The 18,713-nt window shown below is 36.9% G+C and overlaps 2 protein-coding genes across 4 annotated transcripts in view; one reads left to right on the top strand and one right to left on the bottom strand.

Moving 5' to 3' along the window:
- Positions 1–5,701, top strand: part of rev3l (REV3 like, DNA directed polymerase zeta catalytic subunit) — a 204,124-nt gene extending 198,423 nt beyond the window's left edge. For both annotated transcript variants that reach the window (XM_067417392.1, XM_067417393.1), the window contains exons 31-32: positions 3,755–3,979; positions 5,019–5,701. In XM_067417392.1, the coding sequence (XP_067273493.1) occupies positions 3,755–3,979; positions 5,019–5,159 (366 nt within the window). In that variant the 3' untranslated portion in view covers positions 5,160–5,701. The remainder of the gene's footprint in view (positions 1–3,754; positions 3,980–5,018) is intronic.
- A 2,751-nt stretch (positions 5,702–8,452) lies between these two features.
- Positions 8,453–14,855, bottom strand: mfsd4b (major facilitator superfamily domain containing 4B). Of its 2 annotated transcripts, none has more exons than XM_067417391.1 (4): positions 14,197–14,855; positions 13,353–13,521; positions 10,291–10,407; positions 8,453–10,160 (listed from the first exon to the last, which is right to left on the bottom strand). In XM_067417391.1, exons 1-4 carry the CDS (start codon positions 14,425–14,427, stop codon positions 8,923–8,925), a joined length of 1,755 nt encoding a protein of 584 aa, XP_067273492.1. In that variant the 5' UTR covers positions 14,428–14,855; the 3' UTR covers positions 8,453–8,922. The 2 variants fall into 2 exon arrangements, with proteins under 2 accessions (XP_067273492.1, XP_067273491.1); XM_067417390.1 differs by having other exon boundaries at positions 8,455–10,160; positions 14,161–14,847.
- Positions 14,856–18,713: the final 3,858 nt, after the last annotated feature.

Here is an 18,713-nt window from a genome sequence, read left to right on the forward strand (position 1 = left end):
GGAAACGCTGTCAATTCACAATAGTTTTTTTATCGACATTAAATTAGCCTAAATATCACAAAGGTTTTGTGCAAATCTGAGAGAGCAGTCCAAACTAATTCAAGTGGATTCAGGGTGATTTGCAAACTCATTTGACCCATTCATATAACATAATTTATAGCATCCAAATGTTACATTGCAAATATGGAAACTTTGGACCGAATGAAAGATGCACGAGCAACGCAGGCCTACAGTACGGAAAATATGGTAGGATACACTATAGCAATATAGAGGGTCTATATTGACAAACAATTTGATCTCGGTGGATATTAAAATATAAAATAAAGAATTGTACGTTCAGTTTAACAGCATATGGGTTCAAAAAGTTAAACTGTAGGCTAACTGAAGTGTGCATTTTGACGCTTAAATATTATACTATTTATGTAAAAATAAAAAAATAAAAAAAATAAAAAGGCATCGTAGGCTACTTCAGTAGCTACTGGTGGGAATCGGCATCTTCACAGCCTTTGAGTTTGGAATAACAGCAAGTAGACTGACTGGCACAGCATTAATAATGTAGGCTACAACAGACAAATTAAATTAAGCAGAATAACCTTTTTATATGTTTAGTTTTATATTGATAATGAAAGTTAAGATAACGTCAATTTAGAAATGCCAAAACTGATAGGCATGTGATAACGCAGGTTACTGGAAGTCAACATTTCGATAATTTGAGGTTAAATGCAACATATAAATCACTTAGGAATAGACCATGGCATGTTTCATGATAAAAAACATGACTTTACAGTCCGGAAAATACGGTAGGATAGCCTATAGCAAATTATTTTGCGGACCCCCGGGCACTTTGCTGGGCTAAAGCCGCTGGTCTACACAGAAAAACCCTGCCTATAAGCTCTGCCCCGTGACTGTGATGTACTCTGAAATACAAGCATGCGAAAACATCATACTTCAGTTCTCAAAAATATAAATATATTTTACAAAATGAATAGCCGTATAATAATAACAAATGAATATTGTTTTAACATATATGGTGGAAAAGGTGACGTTTGCAAGAAGGATCGAGTGAACGATCTGTAAGCAACGTATCTACGGTTGTATTTTGTATATAGTGTTACACACTATTTAGTTTTGTATGGTACTTGGTCTTTCCTATTGTTACTGTACTAGCATCTTGCATTATCTAGACAATGTTGTCTCTGTAAGAAACTTTCAATTTAATCAGAAATTGTTTAAACAGTCAATAAGTGGATAAAATCGCTACTTACTGCTTGCAGGAATGCAGTTGTAATTGCCACTTTCTTCAGTTTAAGACGCTGAGCGATGCTTGCTTGAAATGGGCCGAACAAATTAACGATCTTGAATTAAATTGTTGTGGTATCTGATTTTAAACATCAACCATGACTGTTGACATTTTTTTATCTGTAGGAAGGGTAGAAAAGTCCTCACGTCTCCTGCATAGCCTGAAACATGACGTGTCCATGCGAGCAGCTTGTTTACCTGATGATTCGGCTCAGTCAGTTACGCCTGACAATGAACATGTTTGGACATATGCAAAATTTGTACATATAAATGATCCCCAACGCTTGCATCACGGTTGCGTTTATGTTGAGAAGCACTTATTTTTCCGTGGTGTTTTTCATGCACAAGATTTACATAAGAAGTAGGAGGCAATGGTGTTTGAGACTCAGTTATGTGATGTCCATGTACTGAACTCTTCTTATTTCACTATAGCATGGTTAATTCAATTTTTCATTCTAGGACACCTTTAAGTCATCGGATTTAAATCCCCCTTAAAAGAATTTCGGAATACATTTACTCCTGATCTTTTTACAATATGATAGATATCTGATTAGTGAAAACAATGAAGTGAACAGGTGTAAAAAGGCCATAAGTCTTGCAAGAATGCTCGCTGCTGGGGGCGGTGGCGGGAACTCTAAACACCAGTCCGAGACGGTCTCAAGAGTCACGGGAGCATGGGCTTGTGTTGTTTCTCATGGTTTCGTTTAATTAATCAGTGTCTATTATATAATGTATATTTTTGCATTTTTATTTGCAGTCTAGTCATGGTCAATACAGCCTGTTCATAGCACTGCCATTTTCTGTTGTTGTAGTTCAGACATTTTACTCGATTAAAACTGATCTAGAAAAAACGTGTGATTAGCCTGACAAGCCAGACCCACATCAAGATGTTTGGTCTGGAAACTCACCATTGACAGGGCTCAATCCGAGGGGCGGGATAAGCGGTTGTCTTTCAAACTCCCTCTGCACGCGATAGGATAGCGCTACAACCAACCAGAGCAACGAAGGTGAAGCGGAGCTAGTTGAAGCTAGTAAACATGTGAAGATTAGACTTTCGCCATATCCAATGGGCAAAACTCCAAACACATCTTCCCTTTTTAAGAATGACTTCAGCGCCGTTCTTTTCTCAGAGAAAAGCTCAACTCCAAGTCTTCCAGAGTGACGTTCAAAGCTGATTCGAAGCCAGCTTCTGTGTTTACTAGTAGGAAGCACGCAAGCGCAACTCAGCCGTCATTATGTTAAGCCCCGCCCACCGACTATATACAATGTGATTGGCCTGACCAGAGTTTGGTCTTTACAGCTTAGACGTGCATAGAGAGTTGCTAGACGAAGCATCTAGATCTCTAGGCTACCAAGCGACCACATTGCTACAGTAACTCTGTAAAATGTTATGTTGGCTGCAGTGCCATGCACTTAATAGATATCAATGATAATCGATAACTTAATAGATAACAAAGCTTAAAGGGTTAGTTCACCTAAAAATGAAATTTCTTTCATTAATGAATCACTCCAATGTTGTTCCACACCCGTAAGACCTCTGTTCATCCTCGGAACACAGTTTAAGATATTTTAGATTTAGTCCGAGGCCATTCTGTCCTTTGAATGTAAGTGTATGCCCACTTGCTGTCCACGTCCAGAAGGTAATGAAAACATCAAAGTAGTCCATATGTCACATCAGTTGGTTAGTTAAACTCTTTTGAAGTTGTATTTTTATTTATTTTTGGACCAAAATATATTGTCGACGATTCAAAAGAGTCTAACTAACTAACTAACTGATGTCACATATGGACTACTTTGATGTTTTCATTACCTTCTAGACGTGGACAGCAAGTGGGCATACACTTATATTCAAAGGACAGAAAGGCCTCGGACTAAATCTAAAATATCTGTTTTTAATAGTGTTCCGAGGATAGAGGTCTTACGGGTGTGGAACGACATTGGGGTGAATCATTAATGAAAGAAATTACATTTGTGGGTGAACTAACCCTTTAAAATATGCGTACACAGGTTGAAGTATCAGTTTTGATGTTGATATTTATTCATCACACTGTTGAACGTGACTGTTTTTTTCTCTCGTTATTTTATAGGGAGCTTCAAAAAAGATGCATGTACCCTGTGTTTATCAGTATCCAATTATGTTCGTTGGGTAAAAAAGAAAAACTAAATAAAGTAAAAATGTATTTGATAAATTTTACCTCCAAGGTTTCTGTAGATATATCATGAATTCTTTTTGCCACAATAACCGTGGTGTTAAAAATCTAATATCGTAACAGCCCTATGCTGAGAGTAGTGCAGAACTAGTGTTTACACTTTGTTTTTCTTTCAATTCAATTATGTTTCCATTCAATCATAGTTAATGCATATACATTTGATTAAGTATTTTAACATGAAAAAAATTGCATGCCTCACCTTTTCATCTTTTAAAACAAATCTGTTGGTGTTTTTCATTGCACAGGTACAGAAGGCATGGAGCTCTTTGGGGGGTGGAAGAGAAGGAGGAGATGAGGGCGCAAGAAAGGGCACCATTTCTCAGTATTTTACAACACTGCATTGCCCAGTTTGTGATGAGCTGACACAGCTGGGAGTGTGTGAGCATTGCCGGGCCGAACCCCAGCATGTTGCTATCCACCTACACCAAGACTTGCGACTTTGGGAAAGCCAGCAAGACCAGCTGCTAAAGGTTAGAAGGCATGTTGTCTTAGGAGGCTTTCACTTACACTAGGCATGTTTGTTGCAGTCCGAGTCCAACTGTGATTGCTCCTGGTCATATTATCACAATCATCCCGTACATGTGTTTTATTGTACTCAATACATTGCCATTGACTAAAATGCATGTGCAGCTTACTTTTCTTCCTAAACAAGTGTGCACCAGAGTCTGGGTTGGTTTCACATTCATGTGAATCGCACCACGGAAGACATGTCTTCATGGTTTTACATTAGCAATTTTTCATATAAACAATACCCCGTTTTTAACTACCAGTGTGAAAGCACCCATAGATCAGAACTGACAGCATCAGATGGTCAATAACAATGAACATACTATGGCATTCTAAGACTGATTAGCTGGCTTTACTGCTTCTTGGAATAAGCTGTTTTAGTTTTTTAGGCCCGCTTGAAAACCGGTTTCAACCAGACTGATACAATAAGCACTTTTAAACTAATCACAAAGATCTTTTACAAAATCTAGATATGGAAGCAGATGTTCTGCTGTGTTGTCCATGTTATTTTAGTGTACTAACATGTATTTAGTACTTTTTGATAGAGACAATTTCTGACCACACCTCACAAGTCATCACTTCTTAGATATTTGTACAGTATCTGCATGGAAGCTAAATATTTGCTTTTTGGCCACATAAAAACAAAATTAATATAAGTGCTTAGTTTGCGTGTCATAAGTTTGTAACTGTCTACATCTTACACTTCTTTTTTTCAAGTTTCTTTATAACAAAGGTTGGTCAAAAGACCAAAATTATAGTGTTAAAATAATATTTATGTTTTACTGACAAGTGCTTTTCTATGAATGTAAAGTAGCATTTTCTTCAGCTTGACCTTCTTTAGCATTGGTGTAAAAGGCCAGTTTTTCACTCGTGACTTTTTGCAACACATGTGATATATGAAGTATACCAGATTTGGTCAAAAGTTTGGCTATATAGGACACATGCATCATGTTTATCATTTTATTAATCATTTGTTCTTTTCTGTTATGATTTGATTGACAGGTATGTAGAAGTTGCAGTGGCAGTACAGACCGTCGGGTTCCATGTGTTTCATTAGACTGCCCTATGCTCTACAAATTGTCACGCATCAATCGGCATCTTTCCCGAGGACCATATCTTCGCCAGCTGCTGGAGCAGTTCTGATAGTCCTGCAGTTTGTCCCCTTTCATTTTACTCTGGTGCTATTGACACTGTGCCATTTAGCACAATTTCTATGCATTATAGTTTGAAAAGGTGTGAGAGATTCCATCTTATACTGTTACAGAGAAAGAGGAAGGTGATTTTAATGCAATGTGTTTGAGTTTGCTTTGAAGTTGTTGTCTTGAGTGTTCATTAATTTGTTACATTTCTGCAGATTGACATGTCAAACATTTACAGCATAATCCTCTATAAAATGAACCTCAAACTGTAGCAATTTGTTAATCAAGGAGATTCAGTACTGGCTGTAATTCTTGTATAGCAATGTTTGACTGCAGTTATTTTCCCCTGTAAAATCAGTATCTTGTAAATAAGCCTTTGAGTATCCATACATTTTTGAACACGGATAATAAAAAAATGTGGAGAAAAGAAAAATCAAAAAATGTTTATGCCCTGCTTAAGGATTCCACCCACATGCTTTGTCTGTCCATTCTCTGCAGAGGCAAGTCAGTATCAGCCTTAACTTGGACTTCAGCAATATGTTAATTCATATTGTCTTTGTGCACAATTGTACTTTCTTTTTTTTTCCCTTTTAAAAAAAACTTTTCTAATGCTTTCTCTATTCTAAACCAGACATTGTTAGCTATGTAAAAACTAAAGAGCTACCAGAGCTCTGTAACCTGTTTTTGTAAACTTGTAAAAACTTAAGGTGCTTTGTTTTTAAATAACATTTGTGGTGGAGATTTAATATTGATATAATAAAACTTGATGTATTTAACAAATGCTTGTTTCTAATTAAATGGTTCCTTTGGTTTTTACATCCTATTGGGTTGTACACTACGATTCCAGTGAGTCCAAATATTTATGAGGGGATGGGGGTCCTAATCTACCTGAGCCATGTCTAATCACATGCTGTGTCCAAACCAGAAGTGACTTGTGTTTCAACAATAGAAAATGTAGGATGTTTATGCAGTCATGTTAAGTGGGACTTCCAACAAATGAGACTACCTAGTTCAAGTAATGGAAATGTTCCCATCAGTTGTAGTTTGTTAAGAAAAAAACAATTAACATGCATTAGTGATAAAAGTAATTTTATCTATCAAGTAGAGCTGCACAATATTGGAAGAAATTGACATTGCAATAGTCTGTTTTTAATTACTCTTAGGCCTGTCACGATAACAAATTTTGCTGGATAAATTGGCCAAGAAATTATTGCGATAAACGATAATATTGTCGTTCTGAGACCATTTTCATCTAAAATCATAATAATGCAGGTACAACTTTTCAAAGATCAATAAACTTTCATTTCTAAAGACTATTTAACACTAAAAATGGAAAACATTTTAAATAACCATAATAAATGAACAAAACCAAAAACAATAAAAGCAATGGACTCTGTCTGTTTAAATAAGTACCAAAAGCAATAAATAAAATGGATAATTGTGTTTTAGGTGCATATTAGGGGCTGATTAAAAGGTTCACAAAACCCTTAGGTGCATATTAGGGGCGCCACGGTTCACAAAACCCTCGGTTCGTATCACTGTTTAAGGGTCACGGTTTTCCATTCTGTACGGTTCTTGTTGTTTTTTTTTCTTTTAATCCAGAAATGTACTTCAGCATATGATATATTAATTACCCACAATTAATATTGGATACAATGAGGATACAGTATAAAAAAAAATGTATATCATAGCCAAATCATGCACAAACTGAACTTGACCATCTCTGAGGAAAGTGATATTTTGATACAGCAAGAGAGAACACATTGATGACATGCTTTTCATTTATTTGGCAAAAAAAAAAAAAAGGAGAATGTGTATTGCTATCTCTACAGGAACGTATGTGCCTTTTTTAGCACACAAAGATTGAACTGAAGAATTAACTTGCGTTTATCAAACTTCAGTGTAACTTTAAGCCTCATTTATGCACGATGCGTCCGCTCGAGCGCGAGGCAAAAATGACTTCGACGCGCGAGACCCCATTTCGCTTGGCGTTGTGCACGTCAAATTTCATAACTTTCCGTGTGGCTCCAAAACTGAAGAGCCACGAGTTCCAGACGAATCTGCTGACCGAGAATGACGTCTCAACAAAAAAGCATGCAAATGGAAATTATCGCTGCCGGAAAAATTATCGAGCTCATTTTTTTTTATTGAGCGATTGATTGATTAATCGACTATCGCGACAGGCCTAATTACTCTAAAATTATTGGAATGATATTGCAGGGGATAAAAAAAATCACAATTTAAAATGAACATTCAGTATGATTCAAAAATTAATAGAAATATTTTGTGAACAAAATGAGAACTTTCAAGAAAGACTTCAGCATCGAAATATTACTATTATTGAATATTTATACATTGTCTCACCATACAATACAAAAAAAAATGCCTTAATCTTTTTACAGTTCTTAAAGGGATAGTTCACTTTGAAATTAAATTTTGATATGTTTTAGCTTACCTCATGGGCATCCGAGATGTAGGAATATTTGTTTCCCAGTAGTTTCAATTTTGATCATTTTAGGTCAAACCGTTCTTGTCTGTGCCTCACATAATGCAGGTCTATGGTCACCACCTCAAAGAGCATACACAGAGAAGTCCAAATTAAACAATCCCCCATCGTAAGTACACATTGATGGCCTAACATACAAACAAGCGATTTGTGTGAGAAAACAAACAGTATTTATATCGCTTTTACCTCTTGTACACCACGACGTCCGACTGATCCGAGGGCGCGCGTGCGTGTTTCCTGTTGTAACATTCGCGCTTTAGTCTGCGCAAGAGCGGAAAGCGCCGGAAGTGGTATCACATTCTTGATCAGTGTATTCTGGTTCAAATAAATATGGTTATGAGAAATTCAACTTTGTCTGTTAATATATCAATCTTCTTCCAATGCGATGTCCTGTATGTCTAAATATGTTTAGATCTTTTCAGTGAAAGGTAACACTTCCCAAATTTCTGTGTAAACAATGAGAGACGTACATGCGCAAGAGATCCACTTTCGGCGCTTTCCGCGCTTGCGCAGACTAAAGCCAGAACGCGTGAATGTCACAACAGGAAACACGCATGCGCGCCCTCAGATCAGTTGGACATAGTGGTGTACAAGAGGTAAAAACGATATAAATACTGTTAGTTTTCTCACACAATCTGCTCGTTTCGTGTCTTAGGCCATCAGTGTGTACTTACGATGGGGGATTCTTTAATTTGGACTTCTCTGTGTATGCTCTTTGAGGTGGTGACCATAGACAAGAACGGTTTGACCTAAAATGATCAAAATTGAAACTACTGGGGAAACAAATACTCCTACATCTCGGATGCCCATGAGGTAAGCTAAAACATATCAAAATTTTATTTCAAAGTGAACTATCCTTTTAAGACTGGTGTATTGTGCTGGTTACAATTGTACAAAAACCTTTAATTCAAGATAAATCAACCAACAATAACAAATGAGATGTAGAAATCCAATATAATACTAATATACAATAGAGTCCCATTATAAGGCTGATCGTCAATGACAGGACAATTCTCAGTTGATGTCCAATATACTAATTAAACTTCTTCCAAATAACCCTGTACATTGGTAAGTAGAAAAAGTTTCTGTTGCCGCCATAAGGAACGTCAAACATGCAACTGGTGCAAATCAACTGGCTAGTGTGAGCTTTTCAACAAAGAAAAAACTGCTTCAGGTTGATCTGGTGAGCAAGGATTTAGCAGCCACTTCTCAGTCCATGGCTAAGGGCTTAAGTCTGAAACATCTTTGACAGTGCAATATATTAGTCTTTCTTCTCCCTATTGAGGGACATTAAGAGTTTGCGTCTGGGAGAGTCTGTGGAAAAAGATGGAGTGTTAGACAGAGTTGTGGTGTCACTTGAGGGTGCTGCTGATAATGGGGCAGCCATTGATTGGGCAGCAAGCGCACTGGCTGCAACATCAGGTGGCACTGAGGCTTTAGAAGGAGAGCACAACAGGGTGGCATCATCCATCTCTATCACCTCAAAGTCAGCATCATTCCACTGGTCAGCTTCACTTTCATTTTCTTGCTCCTCTTCTTCCACATTGTCCAGCAATGCTTGGCAATACTCGCTGTCATCCGCATCCTTGGTGCATCTCCCTGACGTTTTCCGTAAGGTGGCATCCCCCCCTGGTGATGCTAGTTTGTACAAGACAGGGAACAGGATAGAAGTGAAGGTGGATGTGCAAAGTGCCAAGTACATCAGCAATGGCTGATTCTGCACCCTCCCTAGTAAGAAGCCCAACAGAGCTGGCAGAACCATTTCTCCAAGAGCTGCACCCACCACAAACACTGAGCGCCTTGTCACAGTTGTGTACTGTTCAACCCATGAAATCCCACTGGGAAAGGTGGTAGACATAGAGACACCATACAGGCCAGTGCAAGTCCAGAGCATAGGGACATTTTTGCTAAAAAGACACAGCAGGAGTGAGGAAACTGTGGTGCCCACTAGACTCAGCAGGATCAGGGTGCCTGGGTGTAGGCAAGTCGCAAAGAATATGGCCAGACCACGACCAGCTGCAAACATCCCCCAGAACAGTGAATTCAGTTCTGCCGCTTGAGCTGATTCCATATGAGCATAGTCCTTGCTATAGGTAAATATAAATGAACCATACGCCACCTCGCTTCCAACGTAGAAGAAGAAGAACACAGACAACAAGAATATGAGTGTGTTGTGATGTTTGGAAAACAACTGCTTCCCTGAGGGCGTCTTGGCCCTATTTGAGTTGGGGGAACTGCAGGAGTACAGGATAAAAAAGAAGAGTGACACAAGTAAAACAAAAGCGCCTATCACGATGTAGGCCCACATAGATGGTAAAGGAATGCTCTTTGGATTGGCAAATGGCAGGATGTTAATGGAGACATTGTTGGAACGGTAGCCGAACAGCAGCTTGGCTATGATTGGGGAGGCAAAGGCTCCAGCAGCAAAGCTAAAGTGCAGAGCCTGTAGATGAGGCCCAGCCTGCTCTCCCCATGTGTTCAGTATGAGAACATTACCACCTGTTGACAACCAGAAACTCAAAGAGTTAAAATAGAAGCTATAAAGGATATTATATTGAGTGTCACAAAATTCTTATTGTTAATTGCTTAATGCTGGTATTAAACTATAAACACTGGGAAGCGTGCTTACCTGTATCTAAAATTCCCATTGAAACCCCCACACCGGACATCAAAACAGTGAGCAGCCAAGCCTTTTTACAGAAGGGAGTGCCAGACATCCCAAGCGCTGTGATTAACATTGAGAAGCCTGCAGATATAAATTAACCGTAATCACCAAGGGAGTCATACTTGATCATATGATTTGGCTGTACAATTGTAATATGCAAATATACAACATGTTATAAATTAAAAATATGCAAACGCATTAATGTTAAAGACTTTGCACTGTATTTTTTTTTAATCAGTCTTTCAGACTATTTCTTGAAGAAAATGTAAGTGTCTTTTTTCTGTATGTAAGGGAGTAAAATTACAAAAATTACAGTGATTAAAAAGTTAAAGGGTTAGTTCACCCAAAAATGAAATTGATGTCATTAATGACTTATCCTAATGTCGTTCCACACCTGTAAGACCTCCATTAATCTTCGGAACACAGTTTAAGATATTTTATATTTAGTCTGACAGCGTATGCAAGTGTATGCACACTATACTGTCCATGTCCAGAAAGGGAATAAAAACATCCAAGTAGTCCATATGTGACCTCATTGGGTTAATTAGAATCTCTTGAAGCATTGAAAATACATGTCCAAAAATAAAAATAAACTGCCTTTATTCAGCATTGTATTCTCTTCTGTGTTTGTGTTCAATCCTCAAATAAAGATTTAAATGGTTGTGAATCAGTGAATCGATCAATGGAATCACGTGCCAAACTGCTGAAATCACATGACATTGGCGATCCGAATCATTGATCGATTACGCTCTCGGACTAAATATAAAATATCTTAAACTGTGTTCCGGAGATGAACGGAGGTCTTACGGGTGTTGAACAACATTAGGGCGAGTCATTAATTACATCAATTTCATTTTTGGGTTAACTAACCCTTTAAGTTTAGTTCAGTGCTGTTGCTAGAATTGTAAAAAAAGGAAATAATACAATAAATAAATATAGGTTCTATATATCAGTTATAGGCACATAAACACGCAAATAATCGGTAATAAAAAATAAAATAAAAAATCATTATCGTTCGATCACTACTGATAACATCACTGTTTTCTCCAGAACGACTGTACAGCAGAATCAAATTCTGTTGCAATATTGTCCTGTTTAACACTGTGAAGCTGCTTTGAAACAATCCTCATTGTAAAGGTGCTATATAAATAAAGTTAACTTGACTAATATCACATATCCACAAAAAATAAATAAATGATTTAATACAAAATGTAAGGGAGAATATACTCCACACCAGTCTACTACTGACAAATGTCCTTTAACTGTCATGACTTTTTAAAAACATTTTAGCCAAATAAATCTGCAATTCTCTGGGGTCCTAACACAAAACACACACTCAGGGGTCGGCGGATGAAGGATTAATCGCTGGCATGTGAGCAAAAGTGAGAGAGATGTATGCATTTAATTCAGAAAAAAATACCTCATACCAGCAAACAGATCTACATTTTGGAGCAAATCATTCCCCATAGCAACACTGCTTGTTTTATTAAGTAAGAAGTTATATAGAATTAAAGTGAGAGAATTAAATTTTACAAGTAAATAAAAGTAGGCTACATGGGTCTGATAAACCACTAGTGCGATCACTGCGCATCACATGCACAAGTTAGACACAAGCTTAGAGCTTGTTCCGCAGTACATAGTCAGTGCTATACATCTCAGAAATATTCAACCAAGTGTATATGGGCACTTTGTTTTCTCTGATCAGATAGCTATCCAATTGTGAGAAGACCAAAAGAGAGGGCATTTGTGCACATTCCAGATGGTTGTTGAAGCCACAAATTTAAATTTTACTCTTCCTAAAATGGTAATACAAAAATATTATAACGACTCCCGGTACCAAGATATGACAGCGCTACTGCAGCAAGCATCGCGACATAGGAACTGAGCTCCTCCTCAGCAAGCCTACATGCAAACTGCCACAAATGAAACTAAAAGTTTAGTATCACATGAAGCTCAACAGATATCTTCATTAAAAGTAGTAAATTCTCTCTCACTCTCTCTCCAATTGCGGCCTTTATCTTGAGATTGGCTGATGATAAATAAAAGGAAGCTCATATCTTGCTTTGTTTAATGTAACTCAATTCAATTTGCATATAGCACAGAAATTGTAGATTAGATTATAAAAAAATCGCGTGGCTCATATGTTACCATTGCAAGTGTAAAAGGAACAGTTAAAAACATGGATAGCTATCCGATCAGTTAAAACACATGAAAAAAACAGGTGTAAATAGGCCCACTGGAAATCTGTTCTTCAAAGCCTAAAACCAAACAAAGGATTTTGAAAAATGTAAAGAAAAAAAAAGAAAGAAAAAAAAAAAAAAAAAATATATATATATATATATATATATATATATATATATATATATATATATATATATATATATATATATATATATATATATTTTTTTTTTTTTTTTTTTTTTTACATTTTTCAAAATCCTTTGTTATATTTGTATATATATATATATATATATATATATATATATATATATATATATATATATATATATATATATATATATATAGTTCCACACTATTTCTATGTTAGCCATTATGAATGTTGAGGGTGTGGGTGTATTGGGGGCTGTGGCACAGTGATTTACTCAGAAACATAAAAATGGCACTTCATGACCAAAAAAAATGCTGAACCCCTTGACATACATTAATGACTGTTGTAAGGACAGCTAGCTTTAGCTAGCTTTTCTGTAGCCTTCCTCTTATTTTGCCCTTCCCCTTTTTTGCGTCATTTAAATAAATAGTTCTGCTCTAAAATCTTTGTTTCGCTTAACCAATCAAAAGTTACACAAATCTAAACATAACTTCATTAGCTTCATCGGGTGATAGTGCAAGGATTGCAGATTACACAAGACGGGCAACCTTGATGTTGAGTCCATATATTTACCTGTTAGACACACTCAAAATAATCAACACACATTTTTATGAGTAAATAATTTACTAAAGTTAAATATTAAAATGCCTCTATCATTTAACACAGTCCTTTTCTCTGTCGTGTCCATGGGCCTTACCCAAAAGCAGATGGGGGTTCACACAGTCAAAAAGGATCCCTCCTAACAGGGAGCCTCCAATGTATCCTGATGCACGACTCACAAATATATAGGATAAATTACTGATGTTCTTGTTGACATTGATAGCCAGGTCTTCAAAGGTAGGGCCCAATACAGAGATAGCCATTCCCTATAAATATACCATATAAACAAATTCATACAATATAAAAATATAGAAGTTTTATGTGCAGCACATTCCAACATTTGCACATAAAATTGATTGATGTCTTGCAGAGGTACAGTAATGACAAAGTGGTAATTCTATATTCACATACCAGTATTTACATAAAACTCCAACAATACAAAGATATTAGGAATTAAAAAAAAAAAAGTACTTTATGTGAATGCATACAATATGTTTATAAACTATGGCTGCTTAGGAATTCCTTAAGTTAGTTATTGACAATGTATTGTACCTAGGCCCAGTTTAACATGTCAGTCATGTTAAACCTCTGCTAACTTGTCTGGCATTTCCCTTGTGCAAATAATCTTAATGACAATACAGAAAGACTAAGACGAACTACCATAACAATGTTATGTTAATTGTTATTACCATAACAATTGTTATTACCATAACAATTACCATAACATAACAATTTTAACATCCATTCCCAGTTATTTTTTCAGTCAGTTGATTTTTAAAACAGCCACAGCACATTTTCAGACATTAAATAACAGGAGAGAGGACATTAAAATCACATGTTTCAAAGCGTTTTGTGTGTTCATATGTTTTCTATTTTCCACATGCAAGCTGAACATACAGACCCACCAGTCCGAGAAACGATGCGCAAAGCACAAGACTGACCAGCCATCGCCAGCATGTCCCAGTATTGCTCTGGCTCCGTCCGGGGAGAATTACATCGACTTGATCGAACCCAGGGTTCAGCAAACCTTTACCCCCCTTTAGAGCACTTTTCAGCCCTTCCTTAATGTCTTTACGCTTGTCGAAAAGCGTATTCTCTTCGTGGTCAATGTCCTCTTCCATCCTGGCAAACCGTACGTGTTTTTTCTTCCGTGCTGCTTCAGCAGGTGTCATGGCAGCATAATTCTCGCGCTGTTGTGTACGTAAAAATCGTCAATGCTGCGCTGAAGCGTTTCCTGGGTTTATGGCCGACCTAAAATGACCCACATTTGACCTATTCGTGACTATCCACGCACTATAATCGTTTCATTTTAAGGAAAAAACAACAACAGTGAAACTGAATATAAAATCGGCGTCATTAGTTGAGCAGAAACAATATACACTGCAAATTGCATACACTAGTCACAGCTCACAGTTTTCAACAGAGCTTCAACCTCCCGGATATAACATGCGCATGCGCAGAAACGCAGACAGTAGCCTACAGTAGCCCTACGTCACTTCTCAGGCTTTCTAAATCCAATTTCAATGCCTGCAAGTATAGGTGAAAGGAAGCTCCGAAAATGTATTAATATATTTATATGTATTAATCATAATAATGTACACTGATAAATCATAATAAACACTGCAATATACTATTACTTTTTTAATGTTTTTTTTTTTGTTTTGTTTTTTTTATATATATATATATATATCATAGTGACTTTAAATAGTGAGAAGCCCCGATATTTAGTGTGGAATTTAGAGAAGTGTAGAAACTTCAAAAGTTGTGTCCCAATCCAGCATGGATTGCTGGTTGCTAGATTGTACCCCAACCTGGGAATTGGCAGTGCTGGTGGACCAGCTAAAACAGCACTTTGCTATCTGGACCAACATGGATTTCGTGCTGATTTATGCATGGATTTTTTAGCAGGGAAAACGTACTCGGTTACTTAACGTAACCTTGGTTCCACGAGATAAGGGAAAAAGTACTGCGTCGAAGCCACACTGGGAATTCTCCTAGTCTCGAATATACTGAAGTAATTTGGGTGTGCGGGGGGTGTGACGTCATGATTGACAGCTGAGACTGACGGCTTCTCTGAGTGAAGTTGTCACTGAGGCACTAACGGACTTTTTTCGGAATTTTTGGGAGCAGATTGGTGCATTAGCTTTAATTTCTACATTTCCATAACTGTTTATTTCACACCAAAATAATTAATTGTTCTGCATCCGCGAGAGTGTGGGCGGGCTTTTGATATTGCAGCTGTACTTCCTGCTCTACTTCCTGCGCTCTACTGCGCAACTCCGGTCCCGAAATCGCTACTGCGCAGACTCGGTCCCAAGATGTCAGCGCCGTGCACCCCCGCCTGAAAGCTTCAAATATGGCAAGCGGAAACCGATGATGTCGAGTCGTCCATATTTTTTTACGGTCTTTTTTTTTTTTTTTTTTTTTTTTTTATTAATGCAAAGAACAATAACATAATCTATCAAGAACAATATAAAAGGAAAACGAAAGGAGAAAAAAAAATACAATAAAAAAAGAAGGTTGCCAGGGGAAATAACTTCAGAGCAAAAAAAAAAAAAAAACAGAAAATACATATAAATATAAACATACATATAAACGTCAAATAAATGTATTATAAAATTCACAAACTTTCAAAGTTCTTAAAGCTTTCTTATTTAGTCTCTGATACTGTCAATATACATGCAAATTTCAGTCAATAAAATTGAGAAATTTGGTTTCTTTCTGGTGAATTTACATTTATGGATGTAAAATTTGGTTAATAATACAATTAGATTAATTAAGTAAAAGTATTGTTCTTCTTGTTCAGAATAATCAGTAAAACCAAAGAGTACATTTTCCCATGAGAGTGCAAGAGGTCTTGAACATTGAATATTTTCGTTGATACATTTTTTTACCTTACACCATAATGTGACAGAGTATGTACAGTGCCAAAATAAGTGCATGGCGGTTTCCTCATATTCGTCACAAAAAATACAATTCACATTTATCATGTATTATTAAGTATTCAGTCATTATTCTATGGTATACTAAAAATCCATGTTAAAAAAATACTTCTCATTGTTCTCAGGTCAAATATTTATATGCAATTAAAATGCGATTAATTTCGATTAATTAATTACAAAGCCTCTAATTAATTAGATTTTTTTTTAATCGAATCCCGGCCCTAATGTCGATACATCATTAAAATGTAAGTACTCTGAAAAAGAGAGTATAAAAATCAAGTAACTCTAGACTTTTTAATCTGCAATAAATACTGCTCATTATTTTCATTCGGGATGAAACAAGTGATTGGCATGGGCGACTGTCACTCTCTCTAACACCTACAAAAGTCTTTGGATAAACAAAGAAATCAAACGTAAATATCAGCGTGGCTTTCCAACGCGAGAACTGAGGGACCTCAAGGGGCTGAAAAACGACTCCAGGCTGTATTTCTGCTGGACAGGTAATCTTTCATTTTGATTATACATTTTTTCGGTTTATGTTTTATGCTGCTGTCAATTGAAGACCCGGTCACATCTCATATACAGACGCACACGATTTTACTTTAACTTTAGACATAACTGACTGTTTATATATGTCAAACTTTTGTGTATTTGACAGTATTATTAGCGCAGTAAGACTGTCCAGTAATCACGTGTGTTTGACAGATGTTTAGTGTGCGCGCTCAATGCAAAAATGTTTAACCGGCAAGGCTTTGCCGCTTAAAGGGTTAGTTCGCCCAAAAATGAAATTTATGTCATTAATGACCCACCCTAATGTTGTTACACACCTGGAAGACCTCCATTCATCTTCGGAACACAGTTTAAGATATTTTATATTTAGTCAGAGAGCGTATCCATGTGTATGCACATTTTACTGTCCATGTCCAAAAAGGGAATAAAAACATCATCAAAGTAGTCCATATGTTACATCAGTTAGTTAATTAGAATCTCTTGAAGCATCGAAAATACATTTTGGTCCAAAAATAACAAAAACTACGACTTTATTCAGCATTGTCTTCTCTTCCGCATTTGTTTTCAAACCTCAAATAAAGATTCAAACGGTCACGAATCAGCCAGTGTTAATTTTGACAGCAAATTCAGATTTAGTCTTAGTCTTAGTCTTTTGAATAACACACCATTTAGTTTTAGTCCCATTTTAGTCATCTGAAATCTTTTAGTCTTAGTCTAGTTTTAGTCGACTAAATATCATAAGAGTTTTAGTCTTAGTCTCACGGGTCGGTTTGTATAACGTTTTAGGTTCACGGTTTCAGTACGGTTCGGTATTTGCTATGTTCACAGAATAAAGGACTATTAAAAATAAAGAAGATAAGAGCAAATAACTTAAATACAAGCAGTAGCACAAATAAATTCTATTGAGCAAAGATACTGATAAAATGAACAATGGATTTCCTGTTTTTCAGGTAGGTCTAACAGTTTTAGGTAGAGAAATAGAATAAATAATCAAATGTAAAATAACTACTTATTTAACTATTTAAATGAAAGATTAATCCTTATTAAACTTACACAAGCTATTCAATCAAGAGCAGTGAGTCCTCATATTTTCTTTGACATTAAAGGTTGCTGCCCCTTTAAGACAGGGGTATGCGTCGTCTTTCTAAACTGTATAAAGTTCACTTAAGGCATATTCAGACTATGTCTGCTTGGATACTTAACAAGATGGACATGTTGACATACTTTTTGTATGAGTTTGTCCGTTCAAGCGCAAGACTTGAAAGATAACGGAATATTTGCGCGCTGTGGGACGCGTGCGCGCTCTCGGATGACAGATCTTCACACAGCGCGTGCGCGCTCTCATTCGCGTCTTCTGGCGAATGTAACGTTACCCGTCCCGGGTGAGGACGGCGAAATGACTGGACAAACGGCAGCACTCGCGTGCATTGAACACAGTTTACAAAGAGAAACCGTTTTGCCAGTTTTTCTTTTATTATCGTTGTTGTAGTGTAGCCTATCACTGAGGAGCCAGCACGTGTATCCATCGACAGAAACATACATAAAGCATTATTTTCAAGTTACAACCCATATCAAAGATGCGTCATCATCAGATGTGAGATGAACCGCGGTGCAAGTGCGTTTTACACGCACGCTGGTCAGAAACGCTGGTCTAATCAATACAGGTCAGACGTGGTTTTCTTTAGCTTCTATTTTATTCCAAGTTTATAGCAGCTAGCGGAAACACGGTGGTTTATCTGATAAAATAAACTTGGCGTGCGTGCTTTGGCATGTAACTCATGTGCCTCTGACATTTCTGTTCTGTCTTTTCTGTGTAACTGCTGCTGCATTTGTTTAGCTGTTGCGCGTGCATTTGCCGCGGCTTTTTTAAATGGCTCTCGGCTGCTTCTGCATAGATCAACCTACCCTCAAAGATTCGCTCTGATTGGATTTCTGCCCAACACGGCACACAAAAAGAGTACTTATGATTGGATCTCTTCTCCATTCGTCCCTCCCATATATTTTCG

Source organism: Pseudorasbora parva, chromosome 15 (assembly GCF_024679245.1).
Source record: "Pseudorasbora parva isolate DD20220531a chromosome 15, ASM2467924v1, whole genome shotgun sequence".
Lineage (NCBI taxonomy): Eukaryota > Metazoa > Chordata > Actinopteri > Cypriniformes > Gobionidae > Pseudorasbora > Pseudorasbora parva.